General features: G+C 45.6%; 1 protein-coding gene across 1 annotated transcript in view; it reads right to left on the bottom strand.

Moving 5' to 3' along the window:
• Positions 1-27,242, bottom strand: part of GRIN2B (glutamate ionotropic receptor NMDA type subunit 2B) — a 173,430-nt gene that overhangs the window by 75,282 nt on the left and 70,906 nt on the right. Inside the window, exon 3 of the mRNA XM_065640094.1 lies at positions 2,032-2,146. Within this exon, the coding sequence (XP_065496166.1) occupies positions 2,032-2,146 (115 nt within the window). The remainder of the gene's footprint in view (positions 1-2,031; positions 2,147-27,242) is intronic.

Raw genomic sequence — 27,242 nt, 5'->3', positions numbered from 1 at the left:
ATTTCCACTGAATGGAGAAAATTAAGAAAAAGAGTATGAGGTTTCAGGAATGAAAGGTATTTGTCTGTGATCAAAGCATGTTGGAGATGACTTCTGCATTTTCCAGGGAGAACCTGACAGTGTAAAATTCAAACAGCTCAGAGTTTGATTATAATAATCTGATCTTCCCACTGAGTGAGACACCCACTTTGAGGTAAAACATTTGTGTTCGGGAAGCACTGTGGGCTTCTCATACCACTAATATCATAGTTCATCATAGTCTCATTTCAATGCAGCCCCAGCTCCTATGAAATGAAGAAGCATTCCAATTTAATGGAAATCAAGTTGTCCCCACAGACAGCAGGGCTCAGGCAGGTCCCAGGTCTAACCCCAACACTCCGCTCAGCAGCATCCCTTCCACTAATTGTCTGGTTCATCTAAGAGGCCACAGATGTGCTCTTAGAGACTGAACAACCCCTTTTACCACCCACAGAAGCCCCCAAGCCCTCACTGAGGATGCAATAGGGTAAAGCATGTGACAGGCAGCATAAAAACAGGCCTGCATTTAGCTGTGCATCCCCAGTGTCTGCAAAGCATTCCAGCAACAGATTCCCCACAGGCAGCCCTGCTCATTATCTCTAGCAGGATTCATGCTGCTACTGCCTCGTTTTCCTGCTCTGATGATTGAGTTTTCCTCTGTGAGAATCTGGTGCCAGTCCTCCTGGACTTCACCTGGTGAACTTTAGTGAAGGTGTGTGATGGACAGAGCCTGACATGAGGTCTCTGCAGCCTGAGCCTTGCTTGCCCACCTCCAGTGCAATATCCAGTCAGCCTGCCTCCAAACATGTCCAAGAGTTGTCCGCGTATGCTGATGCCATGCCATGCTTCCTCATACTCCTCTCCCACTAAGATCTCTGCTGACTCTCCCAGATCATACACTCTCTTCTGGTCTGCACAGTGCCAACACCATGAGGTATATAGGTCTTCCTGGAAACCAAGCACAAGCTGGGGCCTTTGACCCTCTCTCCAAACTCCTGCAATACTGGGAGACCTTAGTGCCTGTCAGACACTAAGGCAATGGCTCTCCTGCCTCCTTCAAAAGTTGTTCCTTCAGCCCTCTCCTGAATGCCCTTCTCCTGACAGCTCCCTATTTCATTCTCATTTCCCCATGAATTTCTTCCTGTCTTGGACCATGCAGGCCGCTAGCAAGTCCATGCAGAGAATAAGCAGCCAAGGAGAGAAGGCTTTCTGTGCCTGGTGAGGCAAAGGGGCATTTTTCTAAGCCATACATGTGATCACATCCAGAATAAGCTCTGCTTCATATCTATTGAGTGTTCTCCTTGCTTTCACTCTGACTTCTCACCCCCATCACTTTTTAGCCCTCAAACTACCCCCTCTACTTTAATTCAAACCCTTTGGAAATGCTTGTTTTGAGCCTGGACCACTGACTCATGTGGGAGGTGAAATGAACCAAAGCTTTGCACTAACACAGAAATCCACACCATTTCTAAAATGGTGCTCTGGGTTACATGCAAATTATTCAGAAATATGCACATTTGGATCTCTGAACAACTTGTTATGATCTCACGTACACATCCTACTTAATGCACCATGCCATTGCAAATGACACTGTCCAGATATATCAAACGCAGTCAACACTGGCATATATTACTGAATGTGGTTGTAGCTCAATCACAGTCATTTAGCATACAGAACTTCATGTCCTCCAAGCCATGCAGAGAAATATTTTCTGTGCCATTGAAACCCATGGCACAGAGGAGGTCTCCTCTCTGAAAGGCGGGAAAACTTATGTTCAGAGGTTACAGAAGGGAAGTTGATGAATTTTTTATGCATGTTAATGGAAGAATGTAATGGCATCCTGTGTGGAGAAGACAGCAGCCTGGATATTGGAGATACCAGCGGTCCAGGATGCAAAGAGGAGATTGCCAGGCCTTGGTAAGAAGTACAGAAAGCTGGGGGGGAGTTATTCTCCTGTAGCTTTTCTCCATCCTTCTCCCTGATGCAGTTTGAGAATTACCAAACATGTCCTACCCTCTCCCACTTCCTCTCCTTGGTCAGAAGGATGATCACCAGCTTGGGATGCATCTGGTATCCATCTTCACTGAATGACAAATTCCTGCCTTCAAAGGTGACATTGATCAGGTACCTGCAGGAGAGAGAAAAGAGCAAGTAGAAAGTTAGTGCTTGGGAAATGAACCCGAAACAAGAGCCTGTCTTCCCTCTGCAGCTTACACCTAGACGGTAGGAGCACAGTGCAAACAATGGAAAATTTAAGAGGAAGAGGATGGGAGAAACAGGATAATTACTTCAAGAACTGAGACAATCAGGCAAGGCAAGGCAATTGCCCTTGTTTTGTGACTGGGATAGGGAAGCAATGTCCCATGTTGTCTCTCAATGAACTCCTGAAAGCACACCTATAAGTCACACGCACACACATGTGCCTACAGTCCTTGATGTCTCCTTACTGCAAAGGGCAGAGGGATCCATAGCAATTAGCTGTGTAAACATGCTCCACAGCCTACACTTTGCTCACTCTCCAAAGGGGATTTCACATGCCATTTGAAGCAGCGATGGCCTACAGGTGAAGCAGTGGAGACAGCCTCTCCCCAGCCCGAACATCGAGGCAACAATAAGGGAAGCTGCAGACAGCAGAATGAGGAGCAGCACGTTTGTGAGAAGCTCCATCGCTGTCAGAGCCAGCACACCTCGCAGGGCCCAAAGCAATCATCTGAAGCAGCTTAGGAATAGGGACAGTGGATGTTGAGATAGCCCAGTGAAAGTCCTTTTCCCTAGGGACAGAGTCATGCCTTGTACCTAGCAAGATCAAACTAAAGGGTGATCAGCCCTGCAAATCCCCGCAGCCAACATTAGTGATTCTCTTTGCCTGGGAAGGCCTGTCACTTCTGCGCAAGGCACCCCCCTCTGGGGCATCTCATGTCAGCTGTACAAATGGACTATTAAACAGTCTGGGCTTCAATCTTATTTATCCTAAGGCCTCTTCACTCAGCTGTGGCAGTGGGGAGGACCTTTAAGTGGACCGAGATTACAGCTACACTCATTTCAAGGCCTTGCTGCATCGTGAGAGCATGTTAAAGTGGTGTTGCTGTAAATGAGAATCAAGTCTATTGTTTTCTTAACTGTCAGACTGTCCGGAATGACACTGTGGGGAAGAGGAGGAGGCAAATACACATTTCACAGTTCAGTGGCTTATATGACATCTCCATGGCACTCTGACACTTTCCCCTGTTCATATATTTCACTTCAATCCACAGTCCTGTTGCATGAAGTAGATTTTGCCTTCATGCTCCTGCTCTGGCACCAGCAGCATCAAGTCACTGTGGGAGGCAGAGGTGACCAAGCTGCCTGCAGGCCTAGCCCCAGGACTCTGCCCTCCTGTGCTTTGCCTGGTTTTCCTATAAATTACACATGCAACGTTTCTATTACAGACATGAGAGGTTCTTCTGCTCTATTACACCACGACACCAGGAAACATTTCCTGAAATTCAGCTTCACACTGTCCCTTCTGAACTTGATTCGAGCCAATTTCAAGAAGAAAAGTGAAAAAAAATCTCTTATTTCAGTGGGTTCACACTTTCCCACTACCTGCGCACAGAGAACTCCTTGCTAATTTAATGAAAACATTGGTGAGAGGGAAACTTCTTCAAACAAATAAAAAAGCAGGTCATGATTTTAGCTTATTACTTTTCCCAAACTTTTTGTCCTAACTCCATTAATCAACCAAACTCATCCACTAATTCCCCATTACCTAGTGCAATCAGCAATTATGTTTACTTATAAAGGAACTTCCATGCTTGTTCCACATTGTGACCTTCAGGGGACATGCACAGTGTAGGAAACACGGCCATAAGGGACCCCAGCATGTAACATTTGCAACAGGATGATTTTCAAAGGGAAACTATTTGTTATTTTCCAAAAGCTGGACCCATTCAGCACCCAAACACTGAGAGAACTCAGAAACATCAGCCACATAGAAAATCTTAGCCACATGATTGTTTGTAATGGTGCAAAACATGCCATGTCAGGATCACACATGCTCTTTTTCTGGCATTTCTTTCCTGGCCATTTGCATTACTTTGGTCCTGAGAAATGCCAAGCACAGACCATCACTAGGTATACGCAGCCCACCAGACCTATGTACGGCTCTAGTGGTAGAAAAGACCTTCCAGTGTACCAAGATTACAGCTACACCCATTTCATGACTTCTCTGCCCTGGCCACCAGAGAGAAGACAAAGCAAGGCTCCAAGAAGATGAGGATGCCATTAGCCTGAAGGGAATTGCAGCTTTATATGTCAGTAGTTAGAAAGCAGTGCCAGTATCTAATTAAACAAACAGCAATATTAAGCAGTTCTCAGCCCTCTTTCCCCTCCCACCCAAGGATGATGCCACTATGGGAATCTCCCTTGAATAGCCTGACAAGAAGAGTTCACAGAAATCAGCAATGGATATGACACATGAGGGTGTCATTTCTGTTCATTTTCCACTAGAAAGATTAGAACCACTAATAATAATCAAGGAGGGATCATCAGCTACTCCAATCCTTGGAGCTGCCTTGATATTTACACTTAAAGTAGCATTAAAATCCCTTCCTTCGCACCTTAATGACTGAAATTAGTCTCCAAATTTGGTACAATAACTCTTCAGAGGCTTTTCTCTCAAACCCATTAGCAACATGTTTACAGAAGTTTTCAAGAGGAGTGCAGAAGCAGTGGCTTACCCCCAGCTTTCCCTGCACTTCTGCGGCTTGCTGGGTCCCATCACCTCCACAGGTGAAAGCGATACACATGGGGAGCTGTGGGGCTTGCTCGGGTGCACTGAGCAAGGGGACGCCTGCATGACAAAGCATCAGGGTTTGAAGGACTCCCTGGCAGGCCAAGTCAGCAGTGTGCTGCAGGGCAGCCACACTCATGTGGCTCTGCCCTCCATCACTGCTACCACAGCAAGAGTCCACTCCCTTCGGTAGCAGTGCTGCCCTGCAATTCCAGCACTGCTGCTGCCTGCTCTGGACAGAGAGATTTGTTTCCTCCCTACAGCCTACAAAGATTCCAGTCCCCAAACAGGCAACCAGAGGGCTGGGTGACTCCCTGGCATGTCTGCACTGAGCCACCAGCTGCAACAAGGATGCAATGTGAGGGCAGCAGGCTGTGCACGCAAGTGAGGTAACCCAAGATGAAACTGCCTATAAACGGTGTAATCCATCATTCTCTGGATGTTTTGGACTCCAAGGTGGAGAGAGAAAGAGAAAAGGGGTGTGGGTGGGCAGACAGGGGCAATTTAATTTAATTTGCTAGAAACATCTTTCAGCAAAGAATTTTGCTTATGTGGGCATTTCTGGAGCTGCTCGATGGAAGCATGGAAGGGTCAAGCCCTTCCCCAGCCTGGTGGAGATGCAGAGGCTGCAATGCCCAAACTCAGCCATGTGAGAGCAAAACACGGATGACACTGTGGAAACAGGCTGACATTGTAAGCCCCGTGGTACAGACAAGCAGGCAGGAACAAAGAAGGAAGAGGCATGTCCTTGGACACAAAGCAAACCAGACTCAGGAGAACCTGACTCCCCATCCTGTGCTCTGACCATTAGGTAACAACCCCTGCCCTAGATGTGAGGCTGTCAGCCCTGAAAGCTAATGGAGAGTGTTTCAAAGGCTGGTTGGCATAGGAAATAGAGCATTAAAACCACATCAGATGGCCAATTTAGGACCAGCAGAGAGATTATGACATTTTAAATGGTTTCATCTAGTGATGGAGAAAGCCTGGAGAGGCAAATGTGGCAGGTGGAGGGGACTTGAGGGGAGATGTGGAGGGTGCTAACTGAATTTTTTCTGCCCCAGAGACAGCTCTGAAGAAGATGTGTTTGAAATCAGCACTAACCACTCCTACTTCTGCCTCCAGTGCCTTGCTGGGAATCAGATCCTCCTGAACCGTCTGACTGGGTGGGTAAATTTGGAGACCTACCTCGGTTCAGTCCATCGCACTGCACTCCCTGCCTCACACATGTGCCCACACACACACGCACTCCCCTGTGCCCTGTCAGTGCTTGTTACGTTCCAATGAGACAAGCAGTCTGTCTGAAATGGCATGATTATCCTAACATCGAGCGCTTCCCTGGGTAAGACAGGCCACATAAATAAAACAGCCTCTCCACTGTCAGCATTGGGGAGTCATCTCAGCAGTCCAGCACACGAGCGAAAAACAAGATGTAGGTGGAGTGTGGGGAAAAAAAGGCTATGGGATACCTCTGCCAGGGAGGGTTTGCAGAGTGAAAGGCAGGTGGAGTGCAATGCAGTATAAGGGAATGGGGATGCAGACAACCATCAGCCTCTTTGGAAATGCACTGTAACATTAAATACTTGAGGACGAATGTAACAGCAGTGAGGTGAAGGCAGTGAAAGGCCTTTACCTCACAGAATCTGCATGGTGAAATAGCCTTTTTCTTTCCCCTAGAGACAGCATTAAATATCCAGAGGTAGCAGGGACAGGCATAGCTGCCTGCCCAGACCCCCTTCAAGCGCAGGAAAGAACAAAGATGAATGCGTTACTGCATATCAGCACAAGTGCCCACGGCTCCAAACCACATTCCCTCGCCCAGCACCAGCAAGACCTACCCAGCCTGGGCTGATGCAAACAGCCTTGCCAGAGTGCATCCGTCCTGCCCTGCAGCAGGTCCTGCCCGACCCGCATGCGTGCTTCTGGACGAGGATGGACAGACAGAAAGGTGGGTGGGCTCAAAGAAGAGGGAAAAGGGAGTTTAGGACCAGTGTATTTCTTTATAAATGGGAATTCTGACCTTCAAGTGGCAAGTGATTGACAAATAAAGATTTAAAGAGCACTAGCTAGGCTGTTAATAGCTTCTGCTCTCATCTGAGAGATTGAAATAGTGTAGATTTCTTTTTTTTTTTTTTAACTAGAAAACTGCAACTGATCTCTTCAACTTCTGATTTAAACGTCCACTCTCAAAACCAAAGGAAGCTTAAAATAACACAGATATTTTTTTCTCCATACCACTGCTCAACATTTCCATGGCTGCCTCTGTCTCAGAGGACAGCCAATACGTGCATAACAGCCATCCAGACCCAGCTGTGAGTGTACGAAGTCTCTTGAGATAAGGCAGTCTCCACGGGATATCAAACCCAATTGCTCACCCCGAAAAAGGTGAGAACAGGCTCCATTTGGGCCTTCCATCAAATTTCCCTATAGCTGGTACTGACCCCGGCCGAGCCTTTCAGAGGGTCTCCCATTGCTCACCGCCCTGCGCTTCCTCCAGTTGCTACGGTGCCAGTGGCTTGTGGAGTGCAGAAAGGCGGGCACATCTGGCTGTATCAGTGTAACATCTGTCTGGTGTCAGGTACAATTTACAGCTAAAAGATTCTATGCAAAGGGCATGAGTGCAGCTGATTTTACATAACAAATGGCATGGACTCTGTTCTTTCTAGTATCATGAAGAACAAAACCAAAACAAGATAGGAAAAAAATAGAAGCAACAATTGACTAAGAAAATTAAATCTCAAAAGAAGGGTATCTCACTCTTCTTCATTTGCTCCTTTCTCTCGCACTGTCAGTGTTACCACTGAGTCTGAGGTGATGCACTGCAAGCAAGGCAGTGCAGAAAAGACACCAGACACATTCCAAATTGTGCAGGTATCCCACACCAGAAAATCTGTCCAGGCTACAGCCATTTTATACCACTGGGAACCAACCTGACCAGCAGGCTCAGAGAAATGCACAGAGCTCAAGATTGTTTTCATTAAGCAAAGAGGTTAGGAGAGCATCTAGACTAGGAAATATCCCTCAGGCTACAAGACAACAGAGATATAAGAGATTAATTTGGTTCCTCCCTGCTGTCCGCACCTTTTGAAGAGACAAGAGGGCAGATACTAGGCTGGAATAAATCAGTTATATTCAGCTGACATCTACAGAGTGATACTCTCTGATCTGCTGGGATTCTGGCCCCTCACCTCTACGAAGATGAATTTTTTTGGTGTTTGATCCTGACCCGTGAAATATCCATTTCTGGTGGAAGACGTATTTCTACTTATCTGTCCTTGCTGTTTCTCCATCATACTCAGCAAACTTGTTTTGAAAACAAAGTACATGTGTGCTGAGACTTACAAGTGACAGCTCCTATATAGAGTCGAAGGATGAATCTTTTCCATCACTCCCTTTCTTACTCATAAAAAAATGGTACTTCCACTTTATTTCCCATTTCTTCTACTTATCTACCATGAATTTGTCATTTCAGAAAGGCTCTGAGCTGACATTTCCTGGGGACTGAGAATATATCTATCCTCAGAGTATATAGGGAGCCAGAGCAATGGAAGGGCTGCTTTCCTACACACACTGCTTGATCCTAATGAGACAGGACCATTCCTGAGAACGAGAAATGGAGCCCACTTTCCACAGTCTGTGCAGTCCCCAGCCTCCCTCCTGACAATGTAAGTGGAAACTCAAGCATCACAGCCCAGCGTTTTACGGCATAGACAGATGTCCATGAGGAAACAGACAGAGGGGAGATTCATTGTGCAGGGTCACCAAATTACCCTCTAATGAGGAACATGGGGTCAGCTCCAACCTGGGGCAGAATGACAGTAATGACACCCAAGTGGAAGGCTGCTTGTCCAACTCCTTCAGTGAGCTTCAGAGTTTCCACAATAATTTATTCTTCCATGTACCTAATACCATCTAGGACCCGATCTCCCATTTGCTTTTTGTCCTATGTAGTCGTTGTCATTGACAGAAAGGGGGAAAGAGGTGTTGCCATTCAGGTCTAGTGGCATTTTACACTCCCTTTGAGAAGGTGCTGCTGACAGTACCAAGGCCAGACTGTGAGAGCCAGGTCACTTGTAGGAAACATAGGTAAACGTTAGGATAAGTTGACCTGTTTATGGAAAAAAGGGCAGGATAAATCTTCATTTTGCCCCATCCACTATGTCAGTCATAGCAATATCTCGAAAACACAACCAAAGCAATTTTTTTTTCTTATACACATCATGACTGAGCTATTTTCACAAATGCCTGAGCCAGGAAAAATTACCTATCGAAACTTCTTTTTAAATGGGAAAGGGGGATAAGAGCTTGGCAACATTTTCTCATGAGGAGGTCAACATTTTGTCAGAAAGAAAGAGAACTATAAGATCTGAAAACTGTAATGACACTGGAAAGAAAATGAAGCTTCTGGCATGGTCATGGTCCCACACATTCTGGACTGTTGTGTGACACCTTCTGCCCTTTCTTTTACAGACAAGAGCTCCAGTTAAAATACATCTGTAATGTGCCACCCTGGAAGAGTCCTACAAGGAACAGCATCACCTCAACAGGGGAAGGGACATCACTGGAGGTTTAGTCCATCCAAGTTTTATGAAAGAGAAACAGAAATACAAAATTATCATGCTCCTCATCACAAGAGACAGCAAATAGGAGTTCCATGTCAAAATATTCCATTTAAAACCCAAAATATTTGATTTACAACTTTTCTTCCAAAATTGTATTTTTTGCTAGGAAAATGACACAGTCCTAAGTGGCTTGAGAATATATTTCTATACCTTCTGGCCTCACTGGAAATAAAACAGAAACAAGGAAAAGTGTTTTAAGAGCAGACTCTGGTTAAAGCTGGAAATACCTATAAATCTCACAGGAAATCAGTCTATTCTCAGAAAGATTTTTTTACCCAAAAAGGTTTGATAAAAACAAATATACTTCTGAATTGACTCACCAAACCTTTAAGTAATAGGAAATAGCTAATAGAAAAATAGCTTTAAGGTCAAAATTGGTACAGTGACTGGATAAAATAAAAACTAAATGTTCAGTCCAAAATAGGATCAAGCTGCAAAGCTTTACTGAGTTAATAAATTCCTGCCAATTACTTTTTTAAAGTATTATTTTTTTATTACTACATCTTTCCATTCTTCCTTATTCATTAGGAACAGATAACATATCACTTTTCTCCAAAGTAAAACTAGTCTTCAAGTTATTTCTCCCATTCGAAAGGACTCAAAATCTGCTTATATGGGGCAGTAAGAGCATGGAAAATTACATTTGTCAGAACAGCTGACAATGGGTCATAATTGTGTCTTGGCATCCACCTAACAGGTCACTGATGGAAGCCATAGCACTAGAAAGAGGGAAATACTGAAAGGTTAAGTGATGTCCTTCAGAGCTGTTTATCTGTCTTAGGGCACAGTCATACAAACATTGATAGGACAAGCGGTTACAGAACAGAAGTCAAATGAGGCCCTCCACAGTCATTTTTCACCCAGGATGATGTTTTTCAAGCTCTGTCAATTTGAACAGCCATTAAAAAAATACTCCAGTTGAACTACTGTCCCCACACAGTGAATTTAATCGCACTGACAAAAGCCTTACTTTTCTTAATCATTTTTGCAGTTCCTTTCAAAATCACCTATGAAGCCACATGGCTGTGGACCACAGCTTAAAACAACTGGTCAAGTAGATGTGCATGTCAACAGTCCCTTTGCTCTCCTGACGGCGGCTGGTCTGCTGAGAGTCAACCATCAGGGCATGTTGGTATTTACCCAGATCTCATTCCACTTTCTGTCCTGGGAGTCAAGACCAGCAGGCAGGTGAGCACATTCATTTTCCTCTAGAACTTTGAGAATTGCTTGCTTGGGGGAAACCACTCAAATCTGCCAGAAAGGTCCCTCTCACTGCTGCCAGAAGCCAGGCAAAGCTAAACTAGCCAGAGAGATTGAAATAAATCCCTTTATTACATTCTCTGAAACAGCAGACTAACTTAACTTTTTGGACCCACCAAGAAACCACAAATGATTTGGGGGTTATTCAAAGTTTATCAAGTGTTGAAAGCATTCACGCCTTTGCAAGGGTAGCAAATTCACAACACTCGCAGGAGTAGAGCCATTGCCCGCAAGGAGACTCCATCGAAAAAGGTGACTAGATTTTCCTGGGTCTGTAGCGGTTTGGCCAAGATGGCACCCTATCACTTGCTTCCCTATCACATCTCCAAGGGGAAATCGATTAAAACAAACAAACAAATAATCACTCCTGTCAGTAACTGTGTAGGGGTCTGGGGGCTGCTCCTCCTTTGCCAGTGGAATGGCTCTCAGCTGCTGCTCCCTCTCCCTTCTCCCTCTTTCTCTCCCTCTGTGGGTTGATGTTTCCATGGAAACGTCTTCTTTAGTGCTGCTGAAATTACATTGCATTTAAAGCATTAACCCTTCCTTGGGCTGAGGAAGGTCTCAGAACAATTAGGGTTCTTTTTGTTTGTTGTTCTGCCTCCCCTTTAAACTTTCTTCAGATTTTTTTTCCCTGCAGTATAAGGAAAACCTCGTTCTTCTCAAGAAGACCTCTCAGCTAGCATTTGTCTGACAAGGGGCAGAGGGTGCATCACCAGTGAGGTAGGGGCTAATTTAAGATTTCTTCTTTTATTTTTTTTTTTCCAACAGAAATCCATTAACACATTTCTCTCCACACTACATGCAAACAGGGAAAATGCTGTGGTAGAAAAGAAAGTGAAGAGTGAGACAGATGGAGAAGCAAGCCATGAGATGGCACATGTGGGGAACACGGCTTCAGTTAACACCAGGGCTGAACCCCTTGTAGCCCCGCACTGAGCAGCAGCTCCTTCATTGCAAAGCACCAGAATCTCAGACCTCACCACTCCCTCTTCAGCCTGCCGCCTCTTCCTCTTCACAATCATGTCTGTAATTAGCCACCCTTGTCTTCATTTGCGGTTTGCACTCCAAACCCCACTGTAACACTTGCTGCAATCAGTGCCCTCCTCTCCACCAGTACCCTTCCCTGTGCTGCTGCTTCTCCTCTCAAACTGCCATCTCTGCCATCCTCCCCGTTGGCTCTCTATTGCCAGCCACCACCTTCATCAGCACTTCCAACATGGCCAGTGCTGGGACACTGCTGTCTTCACTGCAGCCAGTTCAACTGAACCACCACTGCCACTTTCTGTGCTCCCACTGTGGGCCAACAAGCCTCTGAAAGCCATGATGTGCCATCCAGGTGCTCTCTGGACCACAGGTCTCAACTCAAAAATTACTTTGCAAATTCTCAGCCCACAGCTTTTGCTTATCCCCACCTCAGTCACAGACATAAACCCTCTGTGCTTTTCTTCCACTGACTTCATCCCTTTTTCAAACACTGGGAAAATATAAAAGGGAGATAAATATCAATAATCTCCTTGCAGTCTTTCACCTGGGTTCCTACACTTGGCCATCCATGCCTCCTTTCTGCCCCAAAGTCCCACGACTCGACAGCTTGCAAACCCCTTTCATTACCTCTACCTGCATATTTACAGACTCCATGTTCCCTTGCACCATCTATTTTGAGTTTCCCAACAGACACTGAATGCTTCAAGCATATCTCACCGTCCTCATCTCTTGCCCCAAAAGTCAGAGTGTGAAGCCTCCTGCTTTGAGCTGGGTGCATATGTAGTGCCGTGAGGATAGATCAGTGTGGGAGAAAGACGCTATTCTGAAATGAATTATAAATATGGATAATAAACTCAACCTAAGTCTTTGCTGCCTGTCTCTAGTGGGTTCCCAATATGGGAGATAGAAATATCATGGGTACATTTTGAACACGGCTGGGAACACTGCCAAAGTCCTACTCAGAGTTCACACATTTACATCATTTATATCACATCCGACTTGTGCCTTGTATTATTAACTTTGTAGAGTGTTTTGCGATGTAGTTTGCAGTCCAGGCTCTGTTAAATAAAGTTACACGCCCTCTCTCTTCCTTTTGGTAAAAGAGAGAGTGATGTCTGGGGCTACACAAGGTCTTGCTAAGCACAGGGAGGGCGACTGTGTCTGCTGATACAGTCAGTGCACTCTTACATTCTCTTGCATTCTCACACAGTGCTTTGCAAAACTTTTTGGGATCCATCCCTGAGGCCTGAAAGGTTCAAAAGTAAAGGAAATATTTGCCTTCTGGTCAATAGTTCAACTCCTAGACCAGATTGGTAATAACTGAAGATTTTTTTCTCTGTTCCTGGATTTTCAGGAGCCTCTGTGAAACATACAGATGGAGTCCACCTGACAGGTACCCAACATGGCATTGTAACTACTCATGCTTCTTCCTCAGCAGTGTCAGAAAAAAGGTTGAAGACAAGAGGAGATAAACAACCCAGGGCATGGGACTGAAGAAATTATATTTGTCTAGAACACAGTAAAGGCATATCAACAAACAAAGAGATAGAGCATTACTGACAGATCAGACTCCTTTCTGTGGGACAGACCACAGTCTATGGCAGCTGAAAATCCATCACCTTCCACGAATCCATGCAGAAGAAAAGGAGCTCCTATGACCCAGCACTGTGACTTTGTGGTTTTGTAAATTGATCATTTTTCCAATAGCCTGAAGAGACTCCAGGTTGGACTAGATGATCTCCAGAGGTCCCTTCCAACCTCAACCATTCTGTGATTCTACGCCACCACCTACTCCACCTGCCCAATTTAGACTCTGTGACTCTGACGGCATCTGAGGCCAGGCAAGCAGCAAGTGACTCAGATGCCTGGAACACACAGACAATGGGGAGAGGTAACTACAACACGTAGGTTAGGTGTCTGCAGCAGACCATCTGAATGTAGTTGCCTATACAAAAAAGAAAAAAAATGTGCAGGCTCAATGTTTCATGAACAAGAAAAGGAAAAGGATCAACTTCAGCCCATGTTGGTGCGTCTCCAGTAAAGTAAATGTGCCATCTTACACTAGAGCTGCATTTGATCTTGAATTACTCCTCTACTTCTTCTCTGGGAACAGGTCACTTTAAAGAAGCCTCAGGCATGATGCTAACATCATGTCCAATAAAAGACTCTCAGGAGATCTGAAATAAGTACAATGCTCAAATTTGGGATATATTAACTGAATCCTTTCCCTTCTCCCTCCTGAACAGTCAGAGTGGGAAATCTCCCAAGAATATTTCTTTGCTCAGGAGACTTCCAGGACTCCTTGGACCTAGAAATACTGTGAATAAGGTTTTCCAATATGCATCATCTGATGATCCCAGGCCACAGTGCCCACTGTGGGAAGCCTGAACACAGTACAGATGGAAACAGCAAGCGTGCTGGGAGTGAAACCAGAATATTTCGATGGAGTGTGCAGCAAAGGGTCAATTCTCATATCTCTTATCGCATCACAGCTCCATCCAGTTCAACCAGCCCTGCTACCCAGAGCAGCAAAGCTATCGGAGTACTCCAATGCTTTTCAGAAATATCTAGGCAAGTTTATTTAATCTGAGCAGAAACTTAACTGATTTCACCTTTAATTGGTACATAAGCTAAAAAACTATAATGTAACCCATAAACGTCACACACAAGTCCTGACAGAGTGTGGACATACCCTGAAAGCTTGGGAATTATCTTGAGCACCAGGTGGGATAATGTGGGTTCTAGTTCTGGTCTCATTCAATACCTTCAGCTGCATCATTTCCGCAGCTCTTGCTGTGCACATATTGAGGCAGCGTATGAGTTGTCTGCACCCTTTTCTGTTGGCAGCAGTCACTATGATCACTTCAGAAAAAGCAGCCTCCAGAGGAGGTACCTTTCAGAAATCTCTCACTCCTCCTTTTTCCCAACATGTCTTGGGCACTTAAACATCATTGATTCAGACTCCAGACTCTAAATGACATGATCCCTTCAAAAAATGTGTCATAACCTCCAGTGTCACGTAAGCACTTCCCAAAGTCATACCCTGCCAGGATGCCCATCATCTGGAGCTCCCCTCTGCAGCTTCCCACCACCCTCTCTCCAGGAGGATCTCGGAGTCCAAGACACACACTTCCCTCTTGCCCAGGGACAAGTTTTCAAAGAGGTAGATGGAGCCTTCCCTACCCACACTAAACTGAAGAGCAAACTTCTAACATCAAAAAAACCCCTCCAACCGGTGGAGGGGGATCTGAAATTCTTTGTGGATTTTAACTTTTCCATGGCAACAGGCTTGAGAAACAGGAGGGCTGGGGAGTGGGGCAAGGAGAGGGAGGGAAAGGAAGGCAGAGCACTGAGGAGGGAGAGAGCAGCGCTGGTACATTGCCATGGAAACCCTCTTGCATCAGCAGCCAACTGCCAAAGTCAGTCAACATCCCAGAAATGGGCTCAGAGGGGGGCTTGGGAGGGTCTGGGGGGGTGGGAACGATCACCTGGCCAACCCCGAGGGTACCTCATCCCCGCAAACCCCAGCCCTGCTCTTCTCCCCCTTCCTCACCAGCCATGACACTTCTGGTCGCCTCGCCTCCGCCAGACAGAGCCAAATTTGGCCCAGCTGAAGAGTGGGAGGAAACACAGATCAGCAAACGAAACAACCAGGGCGGGCGGGAAGGAGTGAGGCAGAGAGGGATAATTTTTCTGATAGACGTTGGTTTGCTTTCCACCTTTCTGGATCGATTTGGACCACGCAGATGTATTTGTTTTCACACCCCAGATGGCTATAGAAAGAGGATGTCACTCCTAATCACTGAAATCGAGATGGAAATGTTACTTCCCTGCAAACTTAGCTACTGAGGCAAGAAGAAGGCTTGTGTCTGACTAAAAGTTGTCGAGTCCGTGTTTGCACAGGGCCACGTCCCTTTTGACTGTGTCTGTCCCACTCAGTACAGCAAATGTCCCAACCTATCTCTACAACATGACAGATGCCACTATGTTGTGGCCAAGTGAAAAATTAGAGGAGGTTCTGCTAATGGAAATGAAGCACACTGTGAAAATGAGTTAATACTGCCTTCTAACCCTCTTCTGTAACACTCGGAGGGCAGGCAGCTCGGTGGAATGAACGATTGGTCATTCACACCTCTTTGCACACTGTATTTCATCAGAAGCCTTTTACTGTCATAAGAGGTGGTCAAAGACAGATTTTAGAGAAAGAGCTTAAAAAGGGCTGGCAACTTCTGTGAACCCTTGCTAGTATTTATAGTTGTACCCCTAGGATGGTAAGGGATGGATGAGTCGTTTCAGGCTGCAGACGGCTGCAGACGGCAGGAAGGAATTGACTCCTACTCCAACCACACAACTGGCTAAGCAAATTGTGGAGGAAGATTCCCTTCTCCTGAAGCATCTGTTATCACCCATCTGATTGCACAATGAATCAGTAGTATGAGGACAGGCTGCTGTGAGGGTGGGGGAAGAGGGAGAGAAAGACTGCAAATCAGACAGTTCTAAAGCAAGGAGATGTTCATTTCCACTTTGTCACAGGAAAAAACATGGATCAAACAGAAAAGGCCTGGACTGTATACCTTTAAGCTATGTGTTTGGATTACTACTGATAGTATAGCAGCAATGAAGCAGCTTAACTTTTAATGCAACAGCACCTTGGTTTTACCACACATCTTTCAGAGCAGGGGATCCCAAAGTGCTCCACACTCCAACCATTCACCTCTCTAAATCATCAGCACTGAAGAAATAAAGCAGCTAGCCTGCACTGACAATGCTGCAGTAGAAGAAAAATCTTTACCCTTGTACTCCATGCACAGAGCCCAACCACAGCTCTGCTGGACCACCAAGTGATTCATCTGCATTTCTCTGCTTATTACTGTGATTGCAGCCCAAGCCCAGGCCACCAGACCACTTCTGAGATATTCTCACCACTAGTCATGTTACCTGGGATAAAGGGAAAGAGCACGGACAGTAGCAGAGTTTTTCCCAACTTTCCTGATGAGGGAAGAGCAGCTGACTCTTCTGAACTGTGTAACTTCCTGGGTGTCCGATATAAAGCTACCACAATAATGATGCCTTCATGAGCTCAGCATGAAGGTGAAAATTGCCAATATTGGCCCAGGCTCCTACCTGGACTATCGGTTGGACTTGGAACTGGTCTGTATTTTGGAGGAAGAAAAAGCAAATTATAATAAGGACCTGTTATAGACTATAGTAGCGAAATGGTCAATGTGGAAAAGAGTCAGCACGGGATTTTTTTTTCACATTGATTTTGCTTGAGCAGCAACCAGTAAGTTAAATCCAACTCAGTGCTGATTTCCAGATCTATATTGAGAAGATCTTGGTAAACCTGCTCAGCTGGGACCAGTTCCAAACAGGTATGCTCACAAGGGCTATTTCTATTCCAGCTGGGCTCATTTGAAAGCTTGAAGTAAGGTGGTGGGTATCATTCTGTAGGCCAATATGAGAGCTGATAGTGGGACTAGGTAGTAGGACCAGATGAGTTTAAGTTTGGGTCATAGCTAGTTGTGAGATGTGGTCTGATTCAGAGCCTGGACAAGGTAGCGTGCCCCATGGGCAGCAGAAAGCTGTGAGGGCTCCCTCTCTGCCCTAATTCTGACCCAGTAGTTGAGACAACACTGCGATCCCTCTCCAAAGGACACAAATTCCCTTCTCCAGCAAAGCTGCATCTTCAACTTCACCAAAGGTGAGGGCAGTACCCAAAGGACACTGCTCTCCTGAGAGGACAGTTCTCAGCCCAGAGCCCTTCGCTGTTCATGCAACAACTAAACATGCACCAATAACAGGAGCCAATCTCAAATATTTTCTTTCTGACCTCACCACCACAATTATTATATTCTTCAGAAGTACTCTGCAACACAGGATGCTCGAGTCAAAAGAGGAAAGAGCGACTTCCTGTGGCCCAAAGTCTGGTTCCAGAGACATTCTACTCCTAAGGCCAGTGGAGGCTCCCAGCCAGCCCACCTCCAGTTATTTACTGCTCAGAGGCAGTACCAAACAGAAGCCTGCACCTGGAAGCTGGACTTCTGTGGGCTACCTTGTGCCTGGCACCGAACTTTTCTTTGTGTCCCCTGCACTTGTGTCTGCCTCTGCAGAAATGGATAGGCTATTAAATATGGACTTGTATCACTTACAAGAGCTTTTCTGGCCCATCTGTGAAATTGCTCTCTGTCTCTTGAAGGCGTGTGCAAGAGACGTTCTCTTCCCCCCCTCCACATCCTCCATTGACAGATCGGGTCTGTCAGCTTGTCAACTCTCATTGGGCACTGTTTGACATCAGTCCACATTGGGGCAGTGAAAATCTGTTTGCAGTCAGCTCTTCCAATAGCTCCTGTGGAAGAGGGGAGGCTGGCCCACTCCAAAATATGCTGCGTCAGCTGGCTACAAAACAGCCACGATGATAGTGGTGTTAGAAAACAGCTTGAGCCAGGGTGGCAATGCTACAGGTTTCTTTAGGGTCTGCTGGGCAGCGGGAAGGCTGAGAGCTGGGATGGGGACCTCATGGCTCCTGTATCCCACACATAGACATTGCCACCAAGACCAGTAGCCAGCGACCGAAGAAGAGGAAGTTTGCATGGTGGAGGTCATACAGGGATGCAGCTCGGTGATCTGGGCCCTGGAATAAAGTTCTGAGCATCCCTGGCCTCTCAAGTTGTAAATGTCATCTGTCAATCCCAAGCTCAGTCCTTCTGGAGCAGCTCTGACAGGGGTAGCTGAGAAGGGACATCAGAGGGTAGCTAGGCCTGCAGTGCCTCCAGAGGGTCAATTGCCATGGTACATCAAGTAGCCAGTCATTCAAAATAGGGTTTCTTGACTCTGCTTTCTTAATGTCTAAAAAAATTACACTGTCTAATATCCCTGAAAATCCTTTCCAGAGTCTCTACAGAAAGTCAGAATCGAGGATATTGTGGCTGCCATGGTGTCTTGGAAGGAAAATATTAAATGATTAGGAACACTGAAGTTGCCATCATGGCCCCCTCCTCTCCAGTTCATTTTATTCTGACATAGGAAAAATCATGTGAGAATAGCTGGGTTTCTAGGAAGGAGCTGAGATGCTATGATGGGCAGTTCAGAGACTAAGAAGATCAAGTGCAGTCTGCAGAGATTCTCAAAGGAAACAATTTTGACAGGGAAAGAGGGAACTATGCTGAAAAATTCACATAAGTGTCCAGTTTCAGCCTTGCAGTTCCACTTCCAGTGGCAAGCCCTTATTTAGCAAACACTCACTCTGAAAATGTAAAGACTTTGACCCTATTTGGCATTGCAGCCCTTGATTGGCAAAACGCTTCTACAGATGAGCTCTTCAAGTTGTAATTTTGTGCTCTCCTGTAAAGTAAGATTTGTTTAGGCCGTGAAAGGAGAAACATCTGATTTGATTTCTGTGCCTAGACAACAAGATTCCAGATACTGTCCAGTCCCACCACACCATGCACTGTGACACAAGCAAACAAAAACACAACTCAGGACAAAAATATCACTACAGCAAACAAGACTTTTAGAGTTACAGAGGAATTCAGGTTAGAAGGGACCTCTGGAGGCAACCTGGTACAGCCCTCTACTCAAAGGAGGGCCAGCTTAGGTCATTTTTTCACATCCATTTTCCAACGAAATAACCAAACATCGAACTACGATCATGAACTTACTTGTCACCTATTGTTTCATGTCACAGTCACCCATTCTTACACACCTGTACGACACACACACACACATAGTTTTCTAGCTCCACTTTCAAACAAGTGTGAACAATAGGTCTTTCCAGTTACTCTAACAAATAGTGTAATAAAAAACAACTAAACAAGCAAAACCACTAAATCACCCTGCAGTCAGGTATGATTGGTAAAGACTAGGAAGGAGGCTGGACTGAGAAAGGAAAGAGAAGGGCAAAAAATTGACTGTAGAAAGGGGTGGATGGAGAGGCAGAATGTTGTGGCAAGGGGAACCTCTGAATCTGTATTAGCAGTAGTGAGAAACATTAAAAGCCTCAGAAGCAAGGTTTAGTTTTTTTCTGAGTTTCCTAGCCCAGCACTTCATAGCCATAGCGATGGACAGTTGAGCTGAGTAGCCATGTCTTAGACACTGAAGGGAGCCTCCTTGCTCTCCAAGTCTCCTTCCCACAGAGCCTCCGTGGGTGCCAGCTGCCCACCAGAGTCCCTGACCACAGTATCTGTTCTGCCACCACTTCAGTCAGGAGGTACCCCAGGTGTAGGCAGAGGGACCATGGCAGAAACAGCTCAGTTGCACAGCTGTAGGAGTGAAAAAAAGCTGATGACGACATTGGAGGGGCAGCTGCAGTTCCCTTCCTTGCACCAGGACACACAGTAGAAAAGAAGAATGAAAGCCTCAGAGTGAGTGGTGAGGATATGGCCAGGCTGAGCAACTTAAAGATGAACCCGTTCTCCACCTCGCAGCCCTGCCTTGTGCATCAGTTTCATCATTATCCATGATAAATGTGACAGAGGATTCCCACCCTAGAACAGAGCTGTGAGAGGGGTATCAGCAACTCCCTCCCATCACTGCCCAAATGAACTTATTCCTGTCTCTACAGAATTGATGCATCAGCCTTTTTATTGCTCCTATCAAGCCCTGTGTAATCGCTGGTGTTAGTCCTATTCAGAAAGCTGGCTAATCCGTTCTGGTATCTTTTTAAGCTATTTGTGATAATATTCCCTTAAAGCAGCTATTTTCATATTTTAATCAGACATTGTGTTTTTAGGGCTTCTCCTTTTAACCTTTTACCTTTCATACATCTTACATTTGCTGTATCTTAACCTCGGGAAATACTATTTGTTCTTGGAATACTGAAGAAGGTATGGGAGGGTTAAACAAGGAAGTTTCAAAAAATTAGTACTGATATGGAAGAAATATAAGCAAGCTCTCTCAAAGATAAAGGTGGCCTCAGCTAAAGGACTGGGAAATACACATGAAAGAAACAATGCCTTCGGAGTGCCTTGCAAAAAGCATCATCGTGGGGTGGGGGAAACAGGTGAGAGAAAGGATGCATCTCTTGGTGCATGTTGGCAGGGAGACATTTTCCTGCTGTACCCATGGACATTCTGGGCCAGGCTTGGCAGAGGAGCTTCCTTGACAATTCCCTTTAATAACAGGGTCCTATGAATTTTTGTGAGGTTCCTCTAGAGTCATCAGTATGGCAGCTGACTACCAGAAGGAATTTACTATGAACCACAAGCCTGAGGAGTTTGCTTTTTACACCTACCTCCCAGTCATTGATGTTGATGTTAAATAAAAGGAGCTGAGGTGGGGCTGGGAGAGGGCTGTGGGCCCCCATGCATAATGTGGGGTACCCCAGCTCTGGCTGGCTCTTCAGGAGTGCGCAGCATGCCTGAAGAGCCAGCTTGCTATTTCAGATGAGAGCTTCAGGCAACAGTAAGCCCTGCAGCGAAGGGCTCGGCACTCACTTGGGACTAAAAACAGAGCACTTCTTATTAAGGAGGCTGATGTAAAGCCCAGAGCAGGGGGGGAGGCAGGGGGGATGATGCACGAAGGAAGGACATGTGATATTCATTCAGTAAAAGAAAACCAACAGCTAAAGAATGCACAAGGTTAACATCGGCTGCTTTTCCTGCCCTAGAGCCTCTTGGTTCTTGGAAGCCCAATTGTCTGGGGTGTTTTCTTCACACACACACACCAGAAACATGCACCACACACCCTCCGTCATGCTCCAGAGCATCTCCAGCTGGAAAGAGGAGCAGATATTATCCAAACCATAGACTAAAAAGAAGATCTCTGCAGGGAGGAGTGCTTAACTCAGAGCAGGACTGGTCCTACCCCAGAAATCATCACCCTCTCCAGCTCCCGGGCTGGTGCAGCTGTCCTGATGCCAGCCATCTCCAGCCCCCGAGGAAGCACGCAGCCACTCGCTGCGAATGGGAGAGCAGCCACGGTCTTGTGGGAAGGACATGCAGGGCAGGAACACTCACAGCTTCCCCATATCTATCTCTCTTCATTAGTCCTCCCCTAATCTTCCAGCTTTCCCTCTCTATCTTGGTGCTTAGAGGCTCTCCCACTACAACCACCTCTGTGATTCAAGAGACTGCGGGTGGCACAGCCTCTAGCTCCCATGCTCCAGCACAGCAACCTCACCCACAGCAAGGGCCAAAATGCATACCCTCTCCAGGTCAGGAGAGATGCTAATCACCAGCCTCCAGCCCATGTAGTTCTGGGTCTGGTCACCACCCCTACCCCCGCTGCTTTCTGCCTGGTTTATACCAGTTTCTAGATGTTTCTCATCATAAATTGGTCCTGCTCTGCCTTTTGCTGTCCCCAAGGCACATTGCAGCCTCTCTGCACAGTGGTACATGGCCCAGAATCCAAGATCACCAGTAACCACATTTGAAAGGGAGAATCAATGGGGGAAACAAGAAAGTCCATTTCAGCTTCGAGTGACAGCCAGGGAGAGCTAACGAAGACAAAGCGGCAAGGGTGGCAAAGTAAGACAGATGGACAGACAAGGAAGATGGTGCAAAATTTATATTTTCTGCTACCCATATGTAAATGGATTTGTTGCCCTGCAGCAATTTTCAATAGCTGGAAACTGGTCCACAAAGCCCCAGAGGAAATTAGGATGCTGTATTGTCCAAGAGAGCTGAGAAGGTGGATTCAGTGCCGAGATATTGCTCACTGGGTGTCCTTTTAGATTCACAGCCCTGTCAAAATACTGGTCTCAATATTTTCTTCACACCACAACCAGAAGGACAGAAGAAATCTGCTCCACTGACCACCTTCCTCCCCCAGCCTGACCCAGCCACGTGCATAACGAACTAATAATTCAGTCATGCATGTTCACCACACTCTCACTGCAACCCACATGCTCACCCACCTGCTGCCAGAATAGGCACCCTCCCATTGCCAGAATTGGTCAGGCATGTTTCTTCTCCCACTCACGCAGTCCCACACAGCTCCATCCACACCTCGACTCTGTCTGCCTTTAACTATTATCTCGAGCTCTGGGAAGGAGCACTGCAGATTTGCATCCCTGCCTCCCCTCTAACTGCTCATTCGTTGCATCACAGAACATGCCCTGAGCTGGAATGAAATTTTGCCCTTTGCATATCCTTACTTTTTTACACTTGCTGCCCATGCTGGTTGCCTAAGGGATGCAAAGGATGTAGGAGGGTATTAGCAAGCTCTTTAACATGACACCTCTTAGAAACAGAATAGCTGCTGCTATCTACATCACTGTCTTTTGCTTGAGTTAAAATCAGGCAATGGACCCACTCATGACTCCAGTCCTGGTTTTTTTTTTCTATGCCCACAGGGTACTGTCTGGCACACCAGAAATTCGGGCTCAGCTGCTGGCCCATCACTTCTAAAAGTTTGTGCTCACACACTAGTCTCAAGTTTTACAAGGTGTGAGATGGAAAGTGGCTTCCGACACTCTTCAGAGCTCAAGAGAAGGTGATGCTTTTGTGGAGACAGAGCCTTTTACAATTCACGTCCATTTTTCCCCATCATTGTTCGCAGGTCTTTAGATACACATCCTCTTCTCTCTCCACTGCCTTTCTCAAGTCAGTCACCAAGATCTTCCTTTCCCCTCCAAAGACCCCCCTAGTTAAACACAGTACTTAAAGCACAGAGACCTCAAGTCCTAAATGCCTGACTGTTCAGGTAAAGATGTCAACCAAGGTCTCCATGGGAAGGCCCCCTAAATTCGAAGATGTCATACATACTGATACAGAAGAATTTATCTAAATCTCTTCTTCTGAAGTAATTTTTTTCAAGGAAAATACTTAGATCTTCTTTGAAGCCTGAGTCTGCGGTATCAAAGTACACTCACAATGGGGTACAGTGCCAGCCCCAGCCTGGCTAAGGATAGATCTGACTGTACTGATAATGAAATACACGTGCCACTGATGCGAGCATTTTATGTGCACAAATAATACCAGTCAGTAGGACTAAGTCAATCTTTTCTCCCACAAGATCTTCCATCCTTCTCCACTGATATGTAGCCCAGGCTACTCAGGAACGTGAGCAAAGAAAAATCTGCTCCAACACTTTTCCCTGGATGCTGGTTCATGACTGTCATGCTGAGGAATCAGAACTACATCCTTTCACTTATGCCAGCTCACTGAGTTCCACTCTCCACTGCTAAAGCCACAGAGCCAGATTCTATCTCAGCTATGCAAGTAAACCTCCATGACTCCACTTGGTTTTCATCTGCTGCCCAGTTCTTCTGCAGCACTTACTCTTCCTCATTTTGGACACTCTAGTATTACAGATTTATACCACGATAATTAAGGGTTGAGCCTGAGTCTGTCTCCACTAAGAGAAGTTTGCTGTAAAATTACACAGGGAATTGTACTTCACAGTGCAAATAGATTCTATGTCCCTAAAGGATCACACCTGAGACAGAAACTGTGCTTCCAATCCATCTGATTGCTATAGTTAAATGTTCATATCACTCCATTACACACATCTTAATTAATCCGCTGATTGTTCCCATACTCTTCCAGATTAGGATACCCTCTCCTAGAAAACATTAGCTTATTAACCCCAGTCACTCCTTCCAAAGTAGTCCCAGAACAGAACATTGCCTACCCACTAAATGCCAAGGTATTCATAATGTTCTGATTTACCAAGAGGCATCGCAAAATCTCTCAGAAGTATTTGAGTGGAGGAATAACACACAGGCTCATTCAGAAGCATCATTAAAACCAGACAAACCTCTCAATCCATTTAGCGAACTGCCTGAAGGTTGCCTTTTCAGAGAGGGGAAACAGAAGCAAATACAGCATGCTGAAATCGAATACATGCAGTGCCACAGGCACCAGCCCTCTTGCGCATCATTTGAGATGCTGATGTTTTTTCCTGTTTCCTCTTTTTCTTCAATCTATACTCAGTACATTTCAGGTTCGTGTGAGGAGGCATCATAATAGCCCTGGAGATTTTTGTTTATCCCTGAGAAAGGTATAAAGTGGGCAGCAGCCAGGGAACCTCCCTCCACTTGTCTGCTGAATACCAGCCAGAAAGGATCACTTACCTGCCAGGAGAAGGCAGTTCATAACTCAACTCTGCTCAGGCCCCTGCCCCTTCTGCTGCAGACAACTCACAGGAACTATCTGAGAAGGGGACTGGCTCAGGAGGGAGATTATGTCAGCTCCGAACCAAACTGAGATACCTTGTTCATCTCACAAGTCCCACCACATTGCCATTAGTAGGCAGGAATATTTAGTGAATGCTAGTGGTGAGGTTCAAGGCTGTGCCACCCATTCCCCAGAGCCACAGGGCTTCTATTTCCTAAATTCCCTCCCAGAGCAGAGAATGCCTGTGCTGGAGTCCACAGAAGTGATGCTTTCCACTGGGCTTTCTCCAAGGGGAGGCCAAGAAAGGATGCATCAAGTGTCAGAAGGCTGTTGAAACAAATTGCCAAATCTCTCTCAGCATCCTGACCCCAAACTTGTCCCCTCTTCCAGTCTGCCACACTCTGTAGCACACAGCCAGAGCTCTCAGCTGGAGCCTGTAACTGCATCATGCCACTGGGGCCCTAGAAATTTTTTACAAAAGTGAGGAAAAACAGTAAGTCTGGCATTTTCTTCTCATAAAGGCTTCTTATGTTTGGCAATGATTCATGAGCTGCATGGTTTGATGCACTTTGGTGAGGGCAGGACTGCAAAATACAGCCCAATAGCTGAACATCCATGGCTGAAGTAAGGACAAAAAGAGAGAAGGAGGAGAAAGACGGCCTGTGGAGGATTGGATTTTTTCCACTCTTTCATTTGTTTGTTCTAACTGCTTGGCTGGTTGGTTTTAGTTCCACGCTGGGGACTGGCACTGATTTTCTTTCACTGTGTGACATGCATTTTTAAATTAGTATTAAAGGTGCTGAAAGCCTGGGGCAGGCACTTTTTTTTTTTTTAAGAAACTTTGGTTTTAATTCCAGCTGAAATAAATCAAATCGTTTCTCTGCTAGGTGACTGAGTCCCAGGTTCAAGCCCCTACAAAGACCTGTTCAGCCAGTGAGCAGACCTTCCTTGACCTCCTAAAAATGCTCCAAGAAACCCATACAGAGGTGAAATCTGCATTGCTGAGGCTGGTACCACTGTCTCTTCAGGCTGCCCTCTGCTTCCTACCATAAAGCCTTCCTTACAGATTCCTCTAGCTATGCCAGATTTTATCTTTCAGATTGAAATTTTCCATATCATATGCTTTTGCCAGGTTTGATATTTGAGGAAAATGGAAGCAAAAGTATCTGTCCATTTCCAAAAACAGGCAAGAGGAAGGAAGCTATTTTACCAACATTAAGAAAATAATTGTGACCTTTCTAAAAAGCTCCAGCAAGTTCTCTGCTTTCAAGGGATTTGAATTTTGATGAGAGGGGAAAGAAAAGGTTCCTTTCATGTCACATGCTGATTTTTGCAGTACTTGTGAAAAAGTAGACAGGTCATAAGCCTTTGGAAAAACTGCAATTTACACTTGTTCAATAAAGACTTAACAGAACTTTAAAAAAAAAAAAAAAAAGAAAGAAAGAAAGAAAAAACAACCACCTTTCTAAAATGTCCTCACTGGGTCTTCTGTATTCTAGGAGACTTACTCTACACACTCCCCACACACAGGAACTGCTGGAAAAGACGGCTGGCTAACTCCAAAGCAGTATGAAAGGGCCAGGAAGGTGATCAGGATACATTGACTTGGGACACTGGAAGAAGGACGGGGCTGAAATGCTACATGGGAGGTGTAACACCTGGACCATTTGGGCAAAGAGACTGGGACTTGCTGAGGCTGAGGGGAGGGGAAGATGAATGGGACAAGGAGCCAGATAAGTGGAAATGGATGAAAACAAGAGGCACAGAGTATAGAAGTAGAAGATTGATTTTTCTGAATCCAGGGTCCATAACTTAGATGAGACATCTGTGAGGCAGGTCCTAGCTTTGCGAGGTAAAAACTGGGCGGGGACTAGGAGCCAGAAGGGCAGAAGAGACAAGGCAAGCTGGAGGAGACAAAAGATAACAATGGTGAGAAAGAAAAGCTGAAAAGTTCCTGACCATTTAACCATGTACTTTGCCAAACTTTGGGCTTATTCATTACACAAAGTCAAGCACTGCAAAATGGGTAAACATCAGCATTACATTTGTTCAAGCAATGTGAATGCAGCCCATTTTGCATAACCTTTACAAATCAGTCCTGAATGACATAATCAATGGCAATTTTTGTTGCAGGACCCCTGTCTCATTCAGTGCACCAGATGGATTGAACTGGTAATCGAACTTAGCTGTTTGGAAAGTGGGCAGTTATCAAGGGAGAGGTAGAGAACGGCTGGGACAAACAAGACAATTACATGGCTAAGCCAACTGAAAGCTGTACTGCAAGGCTGGATTCATCTCTGCCTCTGCACAAAAGTCATGGTGATGAGAATGGAATGGGATGGAATGGGATGGAATGGGATGGAATGGAATGGAATGGGATGGGATGGGATAGGATAGGATAGGATAGGATAGGATAGGATAGCATAGGATAGAATAGAATAGAATAGAATAGAATAGAATAGAATAGAATAGAATAGAATAGAATAGAATAGAATAGAATAGAATAGAATAGAATATTAGAGTATTTCCCTTGGA

This window comes from Caloenas nicobarica, chromosome 1, assembly GCF_036013445.1.
Source record: "Caloenas nicobarica isolate bCalNic1 chromosome 1, bCalNic1.hap1, whole genome shotgun sequence".
Lineage (NCBI taxonomy): Eukaryota > Metazoa > Chordata > Aves > Columbiformes > Columbidae > Caloenas > Caloenas nicobarica.
Note: the sequence above shows the minus strand (reverse complement) of the source record. Positions and strands in the feature narration are given on the sequence as shown.